Below are 19,879 nucleotides of genomic sequence, written 5' to 3' on the forward strand. Positions count from 1 at the left end.
AATGACGCCGAATTCACATTTAGATTTAGGTTAACAAAAGAAGCTTTGGAGACACTTTTACACAAAGTGATGTCTATCATATATGACTTCTTGCAGGTTTCATCTTTTCATCAACTTTTGTAAAAAAAATTTAAATATAGCTACAACCAAAAATATTTGTTACTAAAGATTCTACCTACTAACTCCACTTCAAAACCTCAAGACTCCAGCAGAACATCTTTATAGCGAATCTCAAATACGAAGCAGAAATGTGGTGGAAAGGACATAATATGGTGTTTGGAAAAAATCGGTTCCCCAAAATCGGTTTGTCAGAAAAGGTTTTGCTTCAAGTATCTCGTGTACAAGCCGTGATAGTGGCATGTGCAGTGTTGCACAATATTGCTATTGATATGCGAGATGAACATTTTGAACTACTGCAACAAGTGTGCGAAGTAATCTTATAAGTGATTATTTTGCTTTATTACTATAATATTTTATAAATTACAACATTTTTGAGATAAATTAAATAAAAATTCAATGCTTTTATTTAAATAAAAATACAAATTTTTAATGCAATACATCCTCGCTCCAGGCACAAAATCTATTATTTTTCTAATTTATTTAACAATATATTTTTTTCTATGGCCCAGAATTCTCTTTTATGTTCTCTTTCTTCATCTTTAAATGCCCATTGCTTTCTCTTATTTAGAAGCTCTTCCTTTCAATTGACTTTAATTTCCTTCGACAGACAACAATATTTGACTTCTTCCTCGATAGGGGGTAAGAGGAGTAGAGGCACTAGGGCCACCTCCTGTACGATATGTTTCAGCATGTATCAAGGCAGACTTTTTTCTTGTAGCCCTCTTTAAACTTTAGCACTGCGAAAGTTTACCCCACTTGTGCTATTAAACAGCGCCTCCAGCGTCTTCCAGCACTGCTCTTTCTCCTGCCAGGTGACTGAGTCACTCTTTTTATTTTCTAATATATTTTTATGGTCAGCAACAAGCGAAGTTAGAAGGTCAACGTCTTCCCGGCTGAAATTGACGCTTCTTTCACGTTTTTGCGTAGACATTTTTTTAAGTTAAAGAACCAACCTCGAATCACAAAAACAACATACACAAACAACTCAGAGAAAATTTATATTTGTAATAATATGTACTAAAATACTCAATAACCTAACAAACAATAATACCATATGAAAATGACAGCCCGTTTCGTTACAAGTAATATTAAATGACCAGCAAAAAGGTTCTATGTTTTTCTATAGAATTTTGTAACTTTATTTGTTCGTAACAAAAAAACAAACAAAACGTTGCATAGCTATTTGCTACTTTATCCATACATTGTGAAACAGACCCTAAGTCTTACTTATTTTATTTCGTTCCAAAAACACGAACTTTTGGTATGCTTGAACACAACATATTGCATTGAACGAAACGCGGTCGAGAGGCAAGGATCACGCAAAAGATTGCTGTCAATCTTTTGTCAAATAAACAATCGGATAGCAGAAATGTTTATTGGCATGCAGATTGGAGATCGGTCTTTAGATATGAATCAGTCCAAGATTGGTTATAATCATAGATTGAGGATACATTATTAATTTTGGCCGTATATGAATAAAGTTATTTTGAGTTTGAGGTAATAAATATGTTAATCAAACAATTGCACCAATATAAACATGTATTACGGAATCTAAAACATTTAGTTTTGTTTACAAAAAAATATAAACCGCTTTATGGTTGTATAACACGATGTGCATGTAAAATAAAACCACAGCGAATTATTGAATGAATATTCAATATATTGGGATTGCATGTTCCATATCAGGAGTAATACGTTTTCATTTGTTGATAAATATTGAAATTCACCTAACCGACCACACACAGTCCACTATCAGTTCCAAACAAATGAACCATATATTTATGTTTATTGCTAATATGTGACATTTGATCGATCCGGTTTGATAATACTTTCAAGACATCATTTGTTTTTATACGTAAAGCCAACCTAAAATACTTTATAAGATTTTGCTATTAGAGACAACTTGTAATTAAGTTAATTATTTTCTTTAAATTGTAGAATATATTTAATAGCTCGTAGTAGATACTGAACTCAAAAACACAAGTCTTCAAAAGACAAATAATTCAAAACCACAAAATATATTTTGTCATGTTTAATTATGATTTGTTCAAATCATTCAAGCTAAATATTATATACGGCGGATAGTCTCAAATAAATTATATAATGATTATTTTTATGTGAATTACGACGGGTTATAATTTTAAATTTTGTCTAAATGAAATTTATTTAGAAATAAGAGCAAATAGGACATTTCTTTGAAACCCATATTCATAACACATGTTATACCAGCTACGAAAAACCTACAGAGCTTTTAGAAGGATTCTCACGCAAGCATATTAGAATAAATTAAAAAAAATCTAGTTAACAAAACCAATGGCACTGAAATCTTGCGGAGTATGACACTGACACTCATTGTACTCATTCAATGCACCACAGGCTATTGTCATCGCGTGAATGAAATGGACCGATGAATTAGATGACCGTGGGAGGCTACTACGTAAGCCTTTTACGTGGGAATTATGAACAGGATATTCACCTGCTGCCTTGTGACGTCAATACCTCCCCGAACCTGCAAAAGCCCGTAGGTTTTTCTTAAGGTACAAAGTTTGTCTTCACAGCCAATCTTCGTTCAAATTTTTGCATCTAAAATAAAATTTTCATGAGTCTATTAGACTCACGAACTCAGAGTTATTTAATAGAATTTTAAAAGAAGAACGAAAAAAGAACGCTCAAGTTGCCGATTAATCGAGAGTACATTTTGTATAGTTAATGATCTAAATCATGAATATGCATTAATGCACCTTGCACCCAAATACATCGACACAAAAGACTAAATTCTTATTAATTTTTCCCCTTATATTAACCCTTTTTATCTTTATATATTGAGAATCCATAAATCAAAACTATCAATAGACGAAATATGAATATGCAAACGTAACAATTAGTATTTGCAAGGATCTCAAAAATATGCAGAATCATGCCGTCATAATTATTTTATCATTGTGATAATGTAGGGTCAATGTTCACCTGGAATACCGAAACCCTATTTAGAATTATCAATTTAAAGTTATAATAAAGAAATACTTTTACAGTTGTATTTAAATATGTTTTATGACAGATTGAAAGGTAAAAGGCAAAGGGAAAATTAATATTGATTTTGATGTGATAAATAATATAATATTTTATGCACTATTGATTCGTTTAAAAATAATATACATATTATATATATTAGATCGAAAACGTTGCCAATTGTTAAAACAATTTACCCATTTTTAATTTACAAATACATACATACTTCACACACGAACTGCGATTTTCATACTTAATGAACTTAGTTTTCGACTTTCTTCATACAATACTGTTAAGGCATCTTGACTAGTCCCTAGGCCTTTTTTTAAATGCCGATTACTATTTCAGTCATTAAAATATATGACTCGAACGCTTAATGTTGTTACGGGTTTAGCTTAACGAAAGCCTACAACAGAATCCTTTCAATACTTGTGAACTGTGGACTATGGACTGACAAGAAAACAATTTGAGCTCTATTACTCATTTAATAGACTACTATATTTTTCTGATTATTATAATATGTACCTAACTAGTAAATTGATTCAGATGAATTGTTTGAGATTTTAATATCACTTCCAGATAGGGATGTGAAAAAATAATCGATTATTAAAAAAATCGATTTTTTTACGCGATTTTTATATTTAAAATAATCGATTATTTTTATAATTGAAAATCAATCATAATCGATTTTTTATCTGCCACCTCCGGACATTATGTCTGGTCTTTTATAACCCGGACCTCGAACTATTAGGGGTTAGGGATACACAACGATGTTTACAATGCGATACATTGAATCAGATTCTTTGAAGATGTATTGATATACTCGATACATTGATGTTTTTTTGTAATATTTTACAAAAGGATGATAAAAGCAGTTAATTTTACAAAAACTCAAGTTTGAATGGAACACTATAATTTAAAAGTAAAATAAATTTATTCAGCAGCACAAGACTACATACAATTAAAAATACAACAAAGATACTGCAATGTGCTACTGAAAAGGAATACACTCAGCATTTATCAAAATCTATCAAAACGAGATTAAGTTAATTTCGATTTTGATTATTCTTAAACGTTAATTTGTGTTTATAATTTCTAGTGTTTATTTTTAATTAAAAAAAACCATGAAAAATAAAATATTTAGGGAGTTTATTTTGAAATTAACTCAAAAATTAGAAAAAAATAGATTAATAAAAAAAATCGATTCTTTTTTTTTTAAAATAGATTATTTTAATAAATATTCAATGTAAAAAAATAATCGATTAATAAAAAATCGTTTTTTTATGCAGAATGTCCATCCCTACTTCCAGATTCGAAAGTGAATATAAAATCTTGGTTTAGTGTGTAACAAATAAGCAGGTAAATAACAAGAGGCATTTTATTATAAAAATATATTATAATTGCAAAAATAGTTATAAATGCAAATTTTCACATGTAAATATTATAGCCTAATAAGTCTTGAAGCGTAGGAAGATATAAAAAGCACTATTTCTACAGATGTGAGATCCAATCTTGAAGAGGTTTGATGTCTGTGGGATTGTCATCATCCCCAGTGCTGGCTGAACATTCTATAAGTTCAACTGCACAGCTCAAGTGAGAAAACTCAAAATCTTTGCCCAGTTTCCCGAGGTACGTGTTGCTTGATTGAGATGAATCTGTCGCTTGGAGTTGACTTGATTTCGTAACGCGTACTAAGTTTCTGGGAAAATAAATTTTTGTATTATTATTTAAGATCAGACATATTTTTTTTTTAAGAATAGTGTTGTCCTAATTCAATCACATATCCATGTCCATTGGTGCACTGCCTTGATTTGGATAATGTGCACAATGAATACCTGGTCACACAGTGAAGGAAAACATTGCAAATGAAATGCGTTGCTTTATTGCCAAAAAATTAAAAGTATAATTTAAAAAAGATCAAGACAGGCGCATCTGGTTAAATAAATTATCTATAACCCTTGCCTAAGATTTTTGCTTCTGTTTCCTTCATCACTTTTATGTATAGGCAACTTAGTAATGAATTTGTGCCTGTCACACGCTGTTAATTTATAGATTTAATGTGACACATTAATGATTTCCTTACAACTCTTTATGATTAGATATAGAAAATGTATTCAACCACTCTTTTTATTAAAAAGTTGCCCATAAACCTAGTTAGGAGAATTACCCAAGAAAATTTTCTATAAATTGGCTAGATAATATATCAAGTCTTAATTTGTATAAGAAATTTTGTCTCAAAGCTTGAATATTAGTTGTACTTATAATAAATTTACATGTTAACAATATTTACATTTCCTTTTCGAGCAGGCTCCGGATAACTTGACTGCCTTTAGCCATTGGCTGATCTTGTTTGTTGCATAAAATTAGTAAAGGGGGACAGTTGCTCTGAATCACTGGATCCACTAAAATTGTATAAAGATATCTGCAAGAAAAGAAAATGTTCTTATAAATGATTGTATTGCTATATGTCATTCATTAGTTTATTTATTTCTCTGGGTTTTTTTGTGTTGTATGAGAGTCAATGTAAGTCAATGCAAATGGATGTTTAAGTGTTGCTGTGTAATTTTTTTTTTAAATTACCAAGAAACCCTATAAAATTATGTTACTTCTTTGTTCATACAGTGTATCTACTTTACTTAGTTTCTAATTGGTCTTAGCCCAGTTATAGTCCTCAACAAACCATTGTTCTTTAAAGCCACATTGACTGGCCATCAATTAGTAGCATTCAGCAACCTGATGAGCATATGTGATTCCAGCTGCCCATTGAGGTATTTATAAACCAATACAGCTTAAAGATTCCCAAAAGGCAGGCAGTTAAGGAGTACAAATAGACTGATTTTTATAAATAACAGTAACAGTATTTAAAATTTACACATATTGCTAAATATTATCCAAAAGATTTACTTACTCTGCAACATCTCTGATTTCCTTTTGAATTGTGACAGAATCAACTACATATACAATAGCCTTTGCACTATTCTTGAATTGATCAAAGAATTTATTTCTTAGTCGCTCTTGCCCAGGAAGATCAACTAATCTCAATGTATTCTATAATACAACAGTAAAAAATACTTTATTAACATTAAAAGCCATTAAACCTTAAAGAGTTTTTTTTCATGGTGTAAAATAACATTATATGTATGTATGGTATTTTTGAAAGTTAGAATAATAAGGTAGCTGAAGATGATAAAAGAAAGGTAAATATTATGGGGTTACATTTTTGACATATTTTTTCTGCTTACTTTTGATAGATTATTGAATAATTATATTTTTTACTAGAAAGTAAGAGAGACACTAGACTAGAAAGTAAGTAGAAGACATTATGTTTGGTATGTTTGAGGAAGATTGTGTCCAAACCTTATACTTACATTAGATGTGATGTACTCTTCAACATTTGCTTTCATTGAAGTAAATGTTTGTCTGTATTGCGAATAAACAAGTCTTACAAATAAAAGGGTTTTTCCAACATCTGAGAGTCCAGTAAGTAAGACAGAGTTACGCTGCGCCCGACGTCTCGAAAAACACCACCAAAATACTGTAAGTGCCACATGTTCAAATAACAAGATTACTATAAAATCAAATCATTATCAAATTATTTTATATGTATGTGTAAAAATACTAAATTTTGTTTATGTTTTTTATAGACTGTAATGCATAATTATTAATATCTTACCTAAAGTAACAACTAGCAATATCACACTTAATAAGGTTATGTATCGTGGATCGTTTAGAATAGGATCGGTATGAATTTTCTCTTTAATTACTTCCGATTCGGCCTCCATGATTACTACTACAGTAACTATGTATTTCTATAACAATGAACAAGAGCTTAATAAAAGTATTTTTTTTATTAGTGTTTAAAAATGAAATCAACAATTCAAAGTCGTCAGTAGTATACTACCTACGATTATTATTCTTAAATTTCTTGGACGACTTGACAGTCGACGTAAAACATAAAATTTGTCTTATGTCAGCTATCATTTCACATTGATATGTCAATGGGCTTGCCAAATGCCAATGAACACACATTCAACCAATATTTATATGCATTAAACATTCACGAATCATTTATAACTACTCTACAGTCTACAGTCTTGACTCTTGAGTCTACACTCTCACAGATTACAGAATTCTTCAGGTTGTAACTTGTAACAAAATAATATACTTTAATGTTTAATGACAGAAGTTGATCATATATTTTATGGGGCATCCACACGCTGGCTGTTTGTCACAAACACCGCAAACAGCAAACGAAGTCCCAAACACCAACCACAATCACCCAACACAAACAGCCATCCACATGCTTGGCGAACGTTCATAACATTCCGAATCGCCAAACATGGCGGACGACGAGCTTGTGGCAGCTATTACTTTCGGGTTGACATATTTTTATTATAAATTAAAGCAAGAAAAAGAAAAAAGGAAAAAAAGAAGAAAGCAAAGACGATGGTGGATGATTAAAATACATAGAAAGCGTACAAGGCTTTAGACCTATTATTTGGGCTTTAATTTGCCGTGTTTTTTTTTAATTTTACTTAAAAGTTACTTAAAAATGTCAGAATCGTAGGTGCTCCAATCAGACATTTTTTACGCTTTGCGCGCCAACGAAAAAGTGTAGCAAGTAGGGATGGCGATCTGAGATCGATTAATCGAAGAATCGATTTTTCGAGCAGAAAATATCGATTTTTTAAATCGATATGAAGTACTGTGTCGATTCACTGAATCGATATATCACCCTTGAAAATCGACATTCGATTTTTTCTGTTTTGGTATAAACCATACAATTATTTGCATTTAGTTGAATGTGCCTGAATTATAAGAGTGCTGCCGGTTAAAGAGTTAACTACTCATAAACTCGCGAGATGGCTGTATGTTTAGTATCCTTTACTCGCCTCTCTTTAATAAAAAAGTTACGTTTGTAGTCTTTGACTTTATGTATTTATAATCTGTGACGATTGATATTGCATTATTCATTTGTTGTTGTCGTTTAATGAATACTGTTATTAGCGTAATATAAGTATTTTCATGATTGATTTTCATCAGATTTTCATGTAGTGTTTGTTGCGAAATAATAACTAATTGAGAGTAGGTAAGTAAATTAGTAAAGCGCTTCTTATTTTTTACTTTGACGCTATTATTTTCAGTTTGTTCTGTTAGTTGTGATTATCATTTAAATTTACTTTTACACAGGAATAATCAGCATTGAAATAAGTAATATGTGGAATTCTTATTGATGGAAGTGTTCATACTTCATTCACGATTACTTTATGTCCAATTATCTATTTAACGTCAAAGCATCAAATTATTCATCTTGTTTACAGAAAAAATAGTAAAGCTCCCATTATCATTTTAAAAATAAACTATCGCTTTTACTCTAATTTTATTTTAATCAAGTAATCGCCAGGCTAGGGATGGCGATTCTTTCCGAAAAATATCAATTTTTAAAGCAATTCGTATCTTAATTAATCGATTCACATTTGGTGCTATTTTTATATAAAGGTTACTTTTTTATAAAATGTTAAACTATTCTTTCATATAAAATATTCTTTTAAATTCATTAAGAAATTATGCTAACTAATCCTAATAGGATTTTGAATATTACTCGAAACTAGTGACTAATTACTTAAAATATCATTGAAACTTTTAACTCTTACCTTATTTTTTACTTTTTTGCAATCAATAAAAACATTCAGTATATAAATACTTTTTTTTTTTTTATAGTTGATCTTATAGTTTGATACGGTAATAAAAATAATTGTTATTTTTGAATTCCCTGATTTTATTGATAAGATATCGTTAATTGCAATATTAATCTTGTTTTTAGTAAAATTGATACAAATTTACATTGTAAACGCAAACTTGAAAAAAAGATCGATTTTTTAAGAATCGATTTTGTAGGCCTCGATTTTTTCGTGAATCGATTCATTAGACTACGATTCGAATCGATCTTTTTCGTAAAGAATCGCCATCCCTAGTAGCAAGTAAATACGTCCGCCTCCCGCAAGCTCGCGCGCATACTGATCGCTGCCAAACGTGTGGATACGTAGCAAACTGTTTGCCAAACATCCTTTGATCTGGCAAGATAAACCGACACCGATGCCGAACACTGCCCAACACAAACACAAACAGGCAAACAACGACAAACACCCATCCACACGTCCGTGTTTGCTGTTTGCTGTTGGCTGTTTGCCATTGTTTGTCAAGCGTGTGGATGGGGCTTTACAATAAATTCTTAATCGTGTATAAAACATTATACAATATTGTGTAATAATTAATCGTTACAACCAACAAGGTGACACGATAGAAACATTGCGCTACAGTATTAGTAGATTTACTACTGTAAGTTCAATTATTAGATTAATTCTTTAACATTAACTACTATTACTTACTATTTTGCTACCTTGCTAATTATTATTACTTCTGTATAATTTATCATAATATTTAAACATTGGTGCTGGATTTTCACATTTTAAAGTATATGTATTGCGACAAATCTTTACATAATTTTTTAGAGGTCATTTCAGAATCAAATTAGTCTTAAAATGCCGCTGTTTATCTTATCTTTTTCGTAGATTGTGTACACTGAATGAGTGTCTATAGATCTATCTGTTTTTTGAGCACAACTAAAAACTTGAGGAAAATGAGTATTGATATTGGAGGTAAGCTAAACTAACCCTAAACTTTTTATATATTTTTTTATAAATTTTTACTTGATTGCATAATTGTTTAGGTATGAGAATTAGATACAAGGATAAAGATGAAACATTTTTGGAAAAGCATTTAGTATCTAAGGAGCCATTTGGACAGTTTAAAGCATGGTTTGAAGAAGCCTGTACTAGAAAAGAAATTCTAGAACCAAATGCAATGTGTTTAGCAACTGCTACTAAGTATGTTTTATTGAAAGTGCTTATTTGTGTGTATTATGCAGTATGCTGTTCTCTATTAACAAATTATTTGTATCTACTTAGAGATTGCTTCCCATCAGCAAGGTTTGTGTTGTGCAAAGGATATGGCAAGGATGGTTTCAAGTTTTTTACAAATCATGGAAGTAGAAAAGCTAAGGAAATGGTAAAGAAAATAATAATTGAAATATATGAATATAAAATGCAATATTAAATTGTCTAAATTCCTTCTTAGGAAGAAAATCCAAATGTAGCTGCAACATTTTACTGGGAAGTTCTTAATAGATCTGTGAGAATTGAAGGCCATGTTGAAAAGTTGTCTGAAGAGGAATCTACAACATATTTCCATTCACGGCCTGTGCCTAGTCAGATTGCAGCCTGTACTAGCTATCAGAGTACTCCCATTGAGTCAAGAGATATTCTTTGTGAGAGAGAAAGTATACTGGAGGCAAAATATATGATTCCTAATCAAGAAGTTCCAAAACCAGAGTTTTGGTGAGTTTGTATTTATATAAATAAAAAGCACAATTCCTTAACAATAATTACTTCATCTGTAAATTCAAATGGTATCCTGAAATCAATTTAAATATGTGTGATTTAATATTTTTGGTATAAAAAGTGAAATATTTACAATTATGTTGGCTTGATCAACACATTTGTTTATAGGAACTTCAAATTATATAAATAACTTTACTATTATTTATTATAGGGGTGGTTACATAATACGTCCAAGAGCTGTTGAGTTTTGGCAAGGTCAAAGAGATCGCCTTCATGATAGAATTAAATTTAGAAAGCCAAAAAATGATGAAGTGCCTGATAACAAGATTTTGCATGAAGGAGAAGATGGTTGGGTTTATGAAAGACTTTCACCTTAAATATTTATGAATAATGTATCATGCTTTTAGATACTTACACACCTTTTTTACTCAATAGATACCATTGAGTAAGAGGTGTGTACCTGTTTAAAAACAGGTTACTGTTTAAGTGTAAGAATAAAAAATATTGTCTTCCATTTTTTATAGAGAACTATGTTTCAATTGATGTTTTAATATAAACAAAAATTAATTTAAATTTTATATATTTTAATTATCTCTCTTTGTATTCCAGATGTTGTTTTCCATACAACTTCCGATTTTAATGTCCCTGAGTTTTCTATTGCCTTTTCAAATTGTCTTGTTCCACCGCCAACACCAAAATAATATGTTTTCGCTGCTACATAAATAACACCATTTTTACTTAACCTTGTTTCAAATAGTTTGATAAGCTTATCATAGTTATTTAGATTATATATTGTCTCAGATGTAAGTATTACATCATATTTCTCATCATTAGACAAAAAATCATTAAATGACTTCCAATCACCAGAAAAAAAATTACATTTTTTTATTTCAGATTGTCTTGTAGTTTCATCCTCAATGTTAAGTAATAAATTTGGTATTGTTATATTTTCCAATACTTCTTTGTTCTGAAAAAATATAGATATACTTAATAAACATAGGAATACTATTTACACTTATTGTAATTACTTTCACTCTCTGCTCATTTAGTAACTACTTACATAGTCTTGAAAGGTGACTGTGGCATTTTTGAGGTAGGAATATATGCCCAGAATACCTGTTCCACAACCTAAATCTAATATTTTTTTACTATCCAGGTTAATATCATTATTCTCTAAAAACTCAATAAGGTCATAAGTGCATTCCCAAATTTTTAACCCACCTGAAAATTATAATAAAATCTTTTTGCAAAAATCTTATAAATAACAAATTTATACACATGTGTTTTATTAATGTTTCAGATAAAATTATACACCACCTTCATACTTTCCAGTAATTAAATCACTGTGTTCTTTTTCAGCTAACTCCACAGCATTTTTTTTGCTTTGACCAATTTCAATAGACAACTGGTTTGTAAAAACATGACCTATCTCCACATCACCACACATAAACATTCTTGCTTGTTTTGCTATAGTTTCTAAATTATTATGCTGGTTGGTGAGCTCAACCTGTTCACATTGCAACCATTCAATTTCTGTATTTTCTGAAATGATTGAGTTAATGTTAAATTTAGGTGGGATAAGAACATTACTTACCAAGAGGTTTTTTAGATTAGACTTAGATTTTACTAAAATATTCAAAAATGGAAAACCATGGTGACTACTGATTATTTAAATAATACATCTGTCATAACATTTACCTTTCATATCGACAGCTTCATCTGTTCCGTTGAAGTTGAATTTAAATGAGGCCATTGTATTAACTTTGTTCCACGTTATAATTTAGGAACTAAAAATAATTTCGCTTTGTTGAAAAAAGTTAGGAGTTATGTTATAAATACAGTAAGGTACAGGTCTTAAAAAAATAAACAATTTTGGTTATTTAGAATAATAGTTTTATAATACTACGATTCCGCATGAGGAGATTTTCTCTAAAATTATAAATTAATTATCTAGTCTACACTACAAATGGTTTTTAGTTTTTACATGCATGTTTTTATTCACCGGATACAGTGCTGAATGCGAACTATGTATAGTGTATACCTTCCTTGACCCTTGTAGATAGTAGTGAAGTGTGAACGTGACCTGTGAACTGTGAAGTCTCAAGTTAGTACTCAGTTGAGTGATGACTGATGAGTCTTAACAGTTAACACAGAAGCAGAACATTTTTTTAGTTTTATGGCCTGGTAAACACAGAATAATAATTACCGGTACCATAACCAATATATCACAATAAAAATCTAAAAAGAATGAGAGGACTGGGAACCGTATAAAACTCGTTCTATTCTTGTCTGTGGTCATTTAACGAATCTATAAAGTGATAATATTATTTTTTTATGAAATCTCGCTGTTTGCCTGCTGTAGCAGCAGTAGGGGCTGTTGCGAGCGTAGCTTGGCCGGAATGGGCGTTTTCCCGCAACAAGCGCAAGGACGTGCGAGACTCGGACATCGCGGGGTGGACAATCGCCTATGAAGGTGGTTTTTTACCCTTATCTGATTTTGACTTTTCTTTGCCGCGCGGGCGGTGTTTAATTTGAAGTTAGCTATTGTTCAATAACAATAGCTAACTTTCCTATATCCAATGATAATCCGGATCCGTTAGGAAACGTCGGTGCCTCCGGGCCTTTTTTGTCTGGGGTGAAATTTCAAATTGGCTCATACTTAAATAGTGTCTCAGACTGACACTACGACTACGAGAATACAAGTGAAGAAATACATTTCTCGAATGTAACTCAAGCTGAACATTCGATTGTTGAGCTTGTTATTCGTTTGCTTTTTAACATGTGTTTTTGCAAGTCTCATTTATATTCTATAAAAATGTCTTAAGATTGTAATGTAAAACTTAATTTAGTACAAAAGTTAGATAAGTTAAGCAACCAAAATATTTATTTGATAAGTGGGTAGACCAAGGACATGAATATGAATAAGGTGTCAAATTCATTTAACGAAATAGGCAGATCCCTTTCTTTTCTTTCATTTCTCTTGCTTTTTATATGGTTTATATGCTTAAGTTCTTATTCTAAGAGGTAAAGGTTATGAATCGTATAGTGATTTAACGCTCAGTCTGACTCCCGTAAGTAAAAAATAAATTGGATATTGACATCCGGTATTAAGAATGGATATCTCTCTATTTTTTTTCCCTTTATGGCTCTGGCACGGTTTGCCAGATCTCTATTTGGCTTTAAGTTATATTATTGTTGATTTTACGTAGATTATAAAATAAAAGTAAATATGAATATTGTGTAGTCTGTGCACCTATTCTGTGCCTGCTGAGAAGTTATTATAACATGTAGTTTTCTTTATTACCTGTGACTACTAAAGATTGTCAATATATAAAATGACATTCCAGAAATTTTAAAGTAACAAAAATATTCTTAATCCTATCAGTTCATGCTCAGGAAATATCCACCGACGTTTTCTAAGACTTTTCTCAAAGAGTAAGATGGAATCCAATCATGTTATTAATCAAGTGGTAATAAATTTAATTATTTATTGAGTATAAATAGAATCATTTTCTAACGATTTAATCACAACTACTTTGGTTTAGTTGTCACAGTGGTTGTCACTTTTGACTTATCAACATCATCGACGAGTAATATGGTCATTGGTTGTGATTACTGAACGTACGTATTCCATTCTAAGATCAGTGTGGTCACTTCGTGTTTTTTCTTATTATTCTGCTGCATTTACATTTTATAGTTCACGGATCACTCATTCAAATTAAGCATCGTTCATCGCTTCACGACAAATTTGTTTCTTGAATCGTGCTAATTGCTACATGAGTATTTGTAACTTAGTTTAAGTTAATTTGCAATTTTGGTGTACTATAAAAGGGGATAGTGTTATATTCAGTTGAATTTAAATTTTAACACCATGACCGACGTGGCAAAAAAGGTAATCTGTTTATTATATTACAAAATTCTATTTCATGACTTAATTCTACGATTTTTAATGTACAATTTTTACTTGATATAAACCTAACATCTCTAATGGATACTTTAATGAAAATAGCGTTATAATACATTGATTTTTCGTTCAAGAAGTCGTATTTCACAAGTTATGTGCATTCGTGCAGTTACGACCTAACCTCTAGTGCGGCCATGGGATGATCGCGATGGCATGCCTACGTATAACAAAGCCTTTAACATTATATTATGTTTAAAAAAAATATACATGGCGTTGACCTGAAAAAATTTGAAGTCAAGTCAATGATGTATTAGCTTTGTAATGCTATAAAATTTTCAGGTTCAGGATTACAAAGATTCACTTAAACAGAAGGCAGAGCACCTTATTATTAAAGGATTTCCAGAAAAGATAGTAAAGCTGAATGAGCTGTTAGAAACACCTAACTTCCTGAATAGAGAATTAGTAGATGTCCATCAGGTAAATTAATTTATTCATAAAACTTGATATTTTAAATGCAGGATTCAGCATTCATATTGCAGGATCATAATTTCTAATGTAAATTTTCTCAAAGTAGACAGAGAGTAAACCTACACCAAATAACTGAAAGGTTTGAACCTTCGTTTATAATTTGCTATTAGACAAGATTAGATCCAACCTAAAACATTAATTGTTTTGTTGGTATATCTCAAAGAATTTTATAAAAATTCAATTCACAATTTCAGGATTTAAACATTCCAGTTCCACCGCCAATACAAGCAGTTAATGAACCAAACGCTAAAAGAGCTAGACGAGATTCGTCTGAGATGTCAAGCAATACAACGTTAGAAGGCACACGGGTGTTTGCTCTGCCAAATGGAAGTGTCCCATGTAATAAACCTCTTAGTGACCTTATTCACCTTGTCAAACCTCACATAAGAGAGCTTATTGAGGATTCTAATCTGGTTAGTTTTAGTATATGAGTATAATATACAATACCTACTCTTTATAAGGTAAAATATGTTGCTTCATATAGTTATTGGAAGGATTTTAGGACTCATATTTATCAGTATTCATCTTTTAACATATTTAAAATAAAACTGAAGCATTCTTGAGTAATTGAAATGTATGTTCTTAAAAGACAGAACTATGATTAACCTTTATGTGACGGGTTGGACATTTTTTATTGATATTATAAAAGCAATTTCCTTTATTGAGGTCACCAAACAAATACTTTAAAAAAATCATCTAAAATTTCCTATGTGACGGATAAATTCATAACTCTTTTTTTTTGTGTAGAATTACGTTTAACTATTCTATTGTTTTTTTAGACATATATGTGTATATTGATTAAATATTAAACTTTTTAATAAACAATGTTGTTTCTTGGCTGTGGACACAATTGATAACTATAGTTATAAATTAATTTAAATTGATTAATTTTCCAGCTAAAAATGTGGATTTCATTCATGATTCCTAAAATAGAGGATGGCAACAATTTTGGTGTGTCAATACAAGAAGATACATTGGCTGAGGTTCAGTCTGTTGAATCGGAAGCTGCAGCATTCTTTGATCAAATCTCAAGATACTTCATTTCAAGAGCGAAAATTGTATCAAAAGTTGCCAAATATCCACATATTGAGGATTATAGAAGAGCTGTTGAAGTAAGTTTGTTGAAGTAATTTATATTTGAAATATAAATAATAAAGTATAGAATGTTAAACAAAATTCATGTTTTAATGATTTATTAAAATTTGTATACTATTATAAAACTATTTTTTTTTCAATTTTGTTAATAAATATGTAATTCACTATGCAATTGAGATATGAGTCATCAGACAAATAATTATAATATTAATTTCATAGTTGGTAGCTTAAACTACTGAAGTGATTTGTATAAAATCGGGGCACTGCTTAAACACCCGTCACCTCGATATATATATTATATTCTGATGGCTAATGCAGTTACCAAATTTTGTATATTTAAAGAGTACATAATATTTAAAAATTATGTACTCAGAGTACATAGTATTTAATTTTCATAGGTGAAAAATAACAGTTTCAATATTTCAGTCATTTTGTTATATGTATTATGTACTAGACTTCCTGGAGAATGCTTCCAGCAAGGGTAATTTTATGTGTTAATATAATAAGAAATGTTTTTCAGGAATTAGATGAAAAAGAATACATCTCATTGTGGCTGGTGATGTGCGAGATTCGCAACCGATACTGTTCGTTACACGACATTGTCATCAAAAACCTGGAAAAAATCAAAAAGCCGCGTTCGTCGAATGCCGAAACATTATATTAGAATAATCTCAATACATGGCTACCGTATAAATAATCTATCTTGTTTTTTATTCACTAGATCTTTGAATTAAAATATCCGTTCATCTCTTAGATATTTTTATGCACAAAAGTAAATTTGACGAATATTAGTACTACCTTCATACATTTATTTATTTTACTACCTTCACATATTCATTCATTTACGAGTACTAATTCGAGTTCATTACGATACTATATCGATACGATTTGTTTTGCGCCAAAAATACAAAAAGTAAAATTAGAGTGTCTATCAATTTGAGCATGATATGTAGTTTGATCAACTAAACCTCAATTACATAATTAGGAAAAATCCGCCTTTATTTTAAGGTTGCATATACTACATCCACAAATTGAGATTACTTAAATTAACTAATACCAGCATTTAATAATCTATATTTCCGCCTCTAGTGGATTGAAAATAAGATTGTTGCTGATCATTCAAATCTATAGCCATCTTACCAAGTAGTTTCGACGTAAGTTGTACAATAAGGTATTGACACAATATTTATCATGATATTTAACTCAATAAAGGTGTATATCGACATTTTTATCGACCGGTTACCATGTTTGTTCGCTTTAACCACGATTTGTAACCGCTACGGGTCGTAGATTCGTAGTTTTAGACAAAGTTACTGCTATAGTAAAATCTACAACTTGCAAGAGAGCAACTATTACGAATTATAAAATTATTACCAATGCCCTACTTTACCGGAAATTGTACATAACAATTTGCTTAGTTATAGTCGATACATTTGACAATATATAAGTATTAATAGTTATAACATGATAAGTATTGTAAAAAACCCCATTGTTTATGTAATATTAGGATAACTTTAATATTCTAGGACCGTTTATCGAAATGGAAACTACTTCCGAAAATGTGTTTGCAAATTTTTTGAACATTGACACTAGATTGGTGATACATTGTGGTATACAAGACTCGGGTGCCCAATATAATAATTACGCGTTTATTCGTTGTAAATTATAATAAAATTGTGTTATCAGATGTCAAATATCTTTCATTTGTACATAGTCTAATAATTCAATTTTTATAAAACTCATGTTCCATAGTTAAGATTTTAATTGAATAAATGTATTTCACGCTATTTTTACTTTTAATAACTAGATGGCGACATTATATATTATGGGGTAGTTTCTATACTATTATCATAGTTGATGTCCTAATTTAAAACAAGCAAACAACTGAGATTTTTTTGGTTTCGCCAAATGGAATGGATACTTTTGCAACAATTAGGGCCTTATCATACTAGCGGATTGAGAGCGGCCGCGGGGCGGGACTGGCGCGCAGCGAATCCGTCGCGGCTAAGCCGCGCATGCGTAGCGAATTCGTTGCGGACGCGCAGCGAGACCGCCGCGAATAGCAGCGTGGACACCATTTTGTACAGTCTCGTAGAAACGCCAGTCTGTTCGCCCCGCCTCACATCAGTTCGTAACGAGACACGAATTGCACAACAAGCGAGATTGTTTTTTTTTGTTTGTTGTTTGTTTCAATTGTGGGATATTTAAACGATTTGATTCTATATTAATTCTCAATTGGCTTCTGTCAAATAACGTCAAAGAACTTTTTCCATATGAATCGACATCAACAAAAATGTACTTGTAGTTGCAGTCACAGGCGGCTAGCAAATTCATAGAGAAATACATTTTGTACTTAAAATATAGAGCGCCGCTATGACACGGCTTTATCATCCTAATATGTTTGCACTGCACCTATGCAATTAGGAAAATCAGCATTTTCTAGAAAGCCTTTGCTAATGTTTTCCCAGTTTTCTGTTTTCTTGGGTGGCATACAAATATGAAACAAGTTTTTAATATTAACTTGATTTACGAACAATTTTGTGTATTGTTGAAAATCCATTTTGTAACTGAGTGTATTGTACGCCGTTAACTCGCTGCGAACACGCGACGAAAACGTTTCATATCCGCCACGCGTGCGCGACGTCCTCGCTGCGCAGCCGCGTCGTGCCCGCTCCGCCCCAAAGCCGCTCGCACACCGCTAGTATGATAAGGCCCTGATAATTGTTTTTTGCTGAAACTGCGCTTTATATTGAAGCTAAAATACGTAAAGGCGCTAATCACAATTTTATAATGACATATTTTAAGTTTCAAATCTTGATACGCGTTTTAATATTGTAAAATATATTTTCTTATAAATATACCATACAAAAGAATATAATCTCAAGTTTAAAAAAATCCACCTGGCTGACAAAGGAATGAAATTCGAAAATAATTCGTTTGACAAACAGTCAATTATCTTGACAAGTCGCTATATTTTTGGAAAGTGGAATATTTTACATAGTTATTTTTACCTAATATAATGAATAATGGCGAGTGATATCCAAAAGGGTGATTTTGGTGATAGCGCCAGACATAAGTCCAGCTACGATTTATCTCCGAAGAATTCTAACCATGTCTTCGACGGAGCTGGTGAGAACATTCAGTACCACAGCGATTCAGAGTCCGTAGCATCCAAACGTAGTAAAACTCGTTACATAAATCCGGCTATTTACATCGAGACGGTAGAGGCATCTCATTCTGTGACGTCACTCCAGACGGATTCATCCTGCGTTGATGACGTCACTCCGCACCCTCATAGCTCATATAGGAGCAACTCTACGCCATTTTTGACGGGGCGGCTGTCAAGTGCGTCCTCTAGCAGTATTAAAAGAAAGTCATGTCGGCTTACACAAGATATTGGGAAAGATATAGATGAGGAAACGCCAAGATTCGATCGTACGTACAGAGATGGGGATGGGGCTGATACTTTCAGGTTGTCAGTTGTGTCCTTATCGACAACTACAACAGCTAAGGAGGAACGGGAGCAAAATGAAAAGAGGAAGCAGGAAGCGTTTAGGCAGTGGGTCGAACGAAAAGAGCAGGAGGTAAGAATATTTTGTAAATTATGGTCATTTTTTTATTATTTATCGGTTATACCCATGCAATATACCTATTATACTTGGCTGATTACATCTAGATTCTAGAGCCTCGTTTATATTATTTCAAAAGTGTGAAAATCAATTCAAAAGACTTGGGGGCGTAATTTTATATCGTAATTAAGAGTATCATCAGTAGAATTTATCATACTTCAACGAAATCAACGTATTCACGGTCGTGTAAAAAC

General features: G+C 31.4%; 5 protein-coding genes across 16 annotated transcripts in view; 3 read left to right on the forward strand and 2 right to left on the reverse strand.

The window, feature by feature from the left end:
- Window positions 1–4,505: 4,505 nt before the first annotated feature.
- LOC125053642 (signal recognition particle receptor subunit beta) lies at window positions 4,506–7,045 on the reverse strand. The gene is made up of 5 exons (XM_047655101.1): window positions 6,803–7,045; window positions 6,498–6,664; window positions 6,038–6,177; window positions 5,420–5,551; window positions 4,506–4,828 (listed from the first exon to the last, which is right to left on the reverse strand). The coding sequence occupies exons 1-5, from the start codon at window positions 6,909–6,911 to the stop codon at window positions 4,621–4,623; spliced, it is 756 nt and encodes a 251-aa protein (XP_047511057.1). The 5' UTR covers window positions 6,912–7,045; the 3' UTR covers window positions 4,506–4,620.
- Window positions 7,046–9,347: 2,302 nt separating this feature from the next.
- On the forward strand, window positions 9,348–11,102 carry LOC125053643 (pyridoxine/pyridoxamine 5'-phosphate oxidase-like). Of its 4 annotated transcripts, none has more exons than XM_047655104.1 (6): window positions 9,348–9,468; window positions 9,642–9,788; window positions 9,860–10,016; window positions 10,098–10,197; window positions 10,267–10,526; window positions 10,741–11,102. In XM_047655104.1, exons 2-6 carry the CDS (start codon window positions 9,716–9,718, stop codon window positions 10,904–10,906), a joined length of 756 nt encoding a protein of 251 aa, XP_047511060.1. In that variant the 5' UTR covers window positions 9,348–9,468; window positions 9,642–9,715; the 3' UTR covers window positions 10,907–11,102. The 4 variants fall into 4 exon arrangements, with proteins under 4 accessions (XP_047511060.1, XP_047511061.1, XP_047511058.1 ...); XM_047655105.1 differs by having other exon boundaries at window positions 9,654–9,788; XM_047655102.1 differs by having other exon boundaries at window positions 9,702–9,788.
- LOC125053641 (histidine protein methyltransferase 1 homolog) lies at window positions 11,093–12,684 on the reverse strand. 6 transcript variants are annotated; one of them, XM_047655098.1, is made up of 5 exons: window positions 12,571–12,684; window positions 12,228–12,316; window positions 11,847–12,071; window positions 11,590–11,750; window positions 11,093–11,496 (listed from the first exon to the last, which is right to left on the reverse strand). In XM_047655098.1, exons 2-5 carry the CDS (start codon window positions 12,280–12,282, stop codon window positions 11,098–11,100), a joined length of 840 nt encoding a protein of 279 aa, XP_047511054.1. In that variant the 5' UTR covers window positions 12,283–12,316; window positions 12,571–12,684; the 3' UTR covers window positions 11,093–11,097. The 6 variants fall into 6 exon arrangements, with proteins under 6 accessions (XP_047511054.1, XP_047511052.1, XP_047511055.1 ...); XM_047655096.1 differs by having other exon boundaries at window positions 12,521–12,602; XM_047655099.1 differs by lacking the exon at window positions 12,571–12,684 and adding an exon at window positions 12,532–12,550.
- A 1,161-nt stretch (window positions 12,685–13,845) lies between these two features.
- LOC125053645 (proteasome activator complex subunit 3) lies at window positions 13,846–17,843 on the forward strand. Of its 4 annotated transcripts, none has more exons than XM_047655110.1 (5): window positions 13,846–13,999; window positions 14,773–14,910; window positions 15,156–15,374; window positions 15,858–16,073; window positions 16,577–17,843. In XM_047655110.1, exons 1-5 carry the CDS (start codon window positions 13,970–13,972, stop codon window positions 16,718–16,720), a joined length of 747 nt encoding a protein of 248 aa, XP_047511066.1. In that variant the 5' UTR covers window positions 13,846–13,969; the 3' UTR covers window positions 16,721–17,843. The 4 variants fall into 4 exon arrangements, with proteins under 4 accessions (XP_047511066.1, XP_047511067.1, XP_047511069.1 ...); XM_047655111.1 differs by having other exon boundaries at window positions 13,853–13,999; window positions 14,779–14,910; XM_047655113.1 differs by lacking the exon at window positions 13,846–13,999 and adding an exon at window positions 14,212–14,421 and having other exon boundaries at window positions 14,779–14,910.
- Window positions 17,844–18,943: 1,100 nt separating this feature from the next.
- The window catches only part of LOC125053889 (stress response protein NST1-like), a 3,766-nt gene continuing 2,830 nt past the window's right edge, over window positions 18,944–19,879 (forward strand). Inside the window, exon 1 of the mRNA XM_047655497.1 lies at window positions 18,944–19,640. Within this exon, the coding sequence (XP_047511453.1) occupies window positions 19,083–19,640 (558 nt within the window). The 5' untranslated portion in view covers window positions 18,944–19,082. The remainder of the gene's footprint in view (window positions 19,641–19,879) is intronic.

This window comes from Pieris napi, chromosome 11 (genome assembly GCF_905475465.1).
Source record: "Pieris napi chromosome 11, ilPieNapi1.2, whole genome shotgun sequence".
Classification (NCBI taxonomy): Eukaryota; Metazoa; Arthropoda; class Insecta; order Lepidoptera; family Pieridae; genus Pieris; species Pieris napi.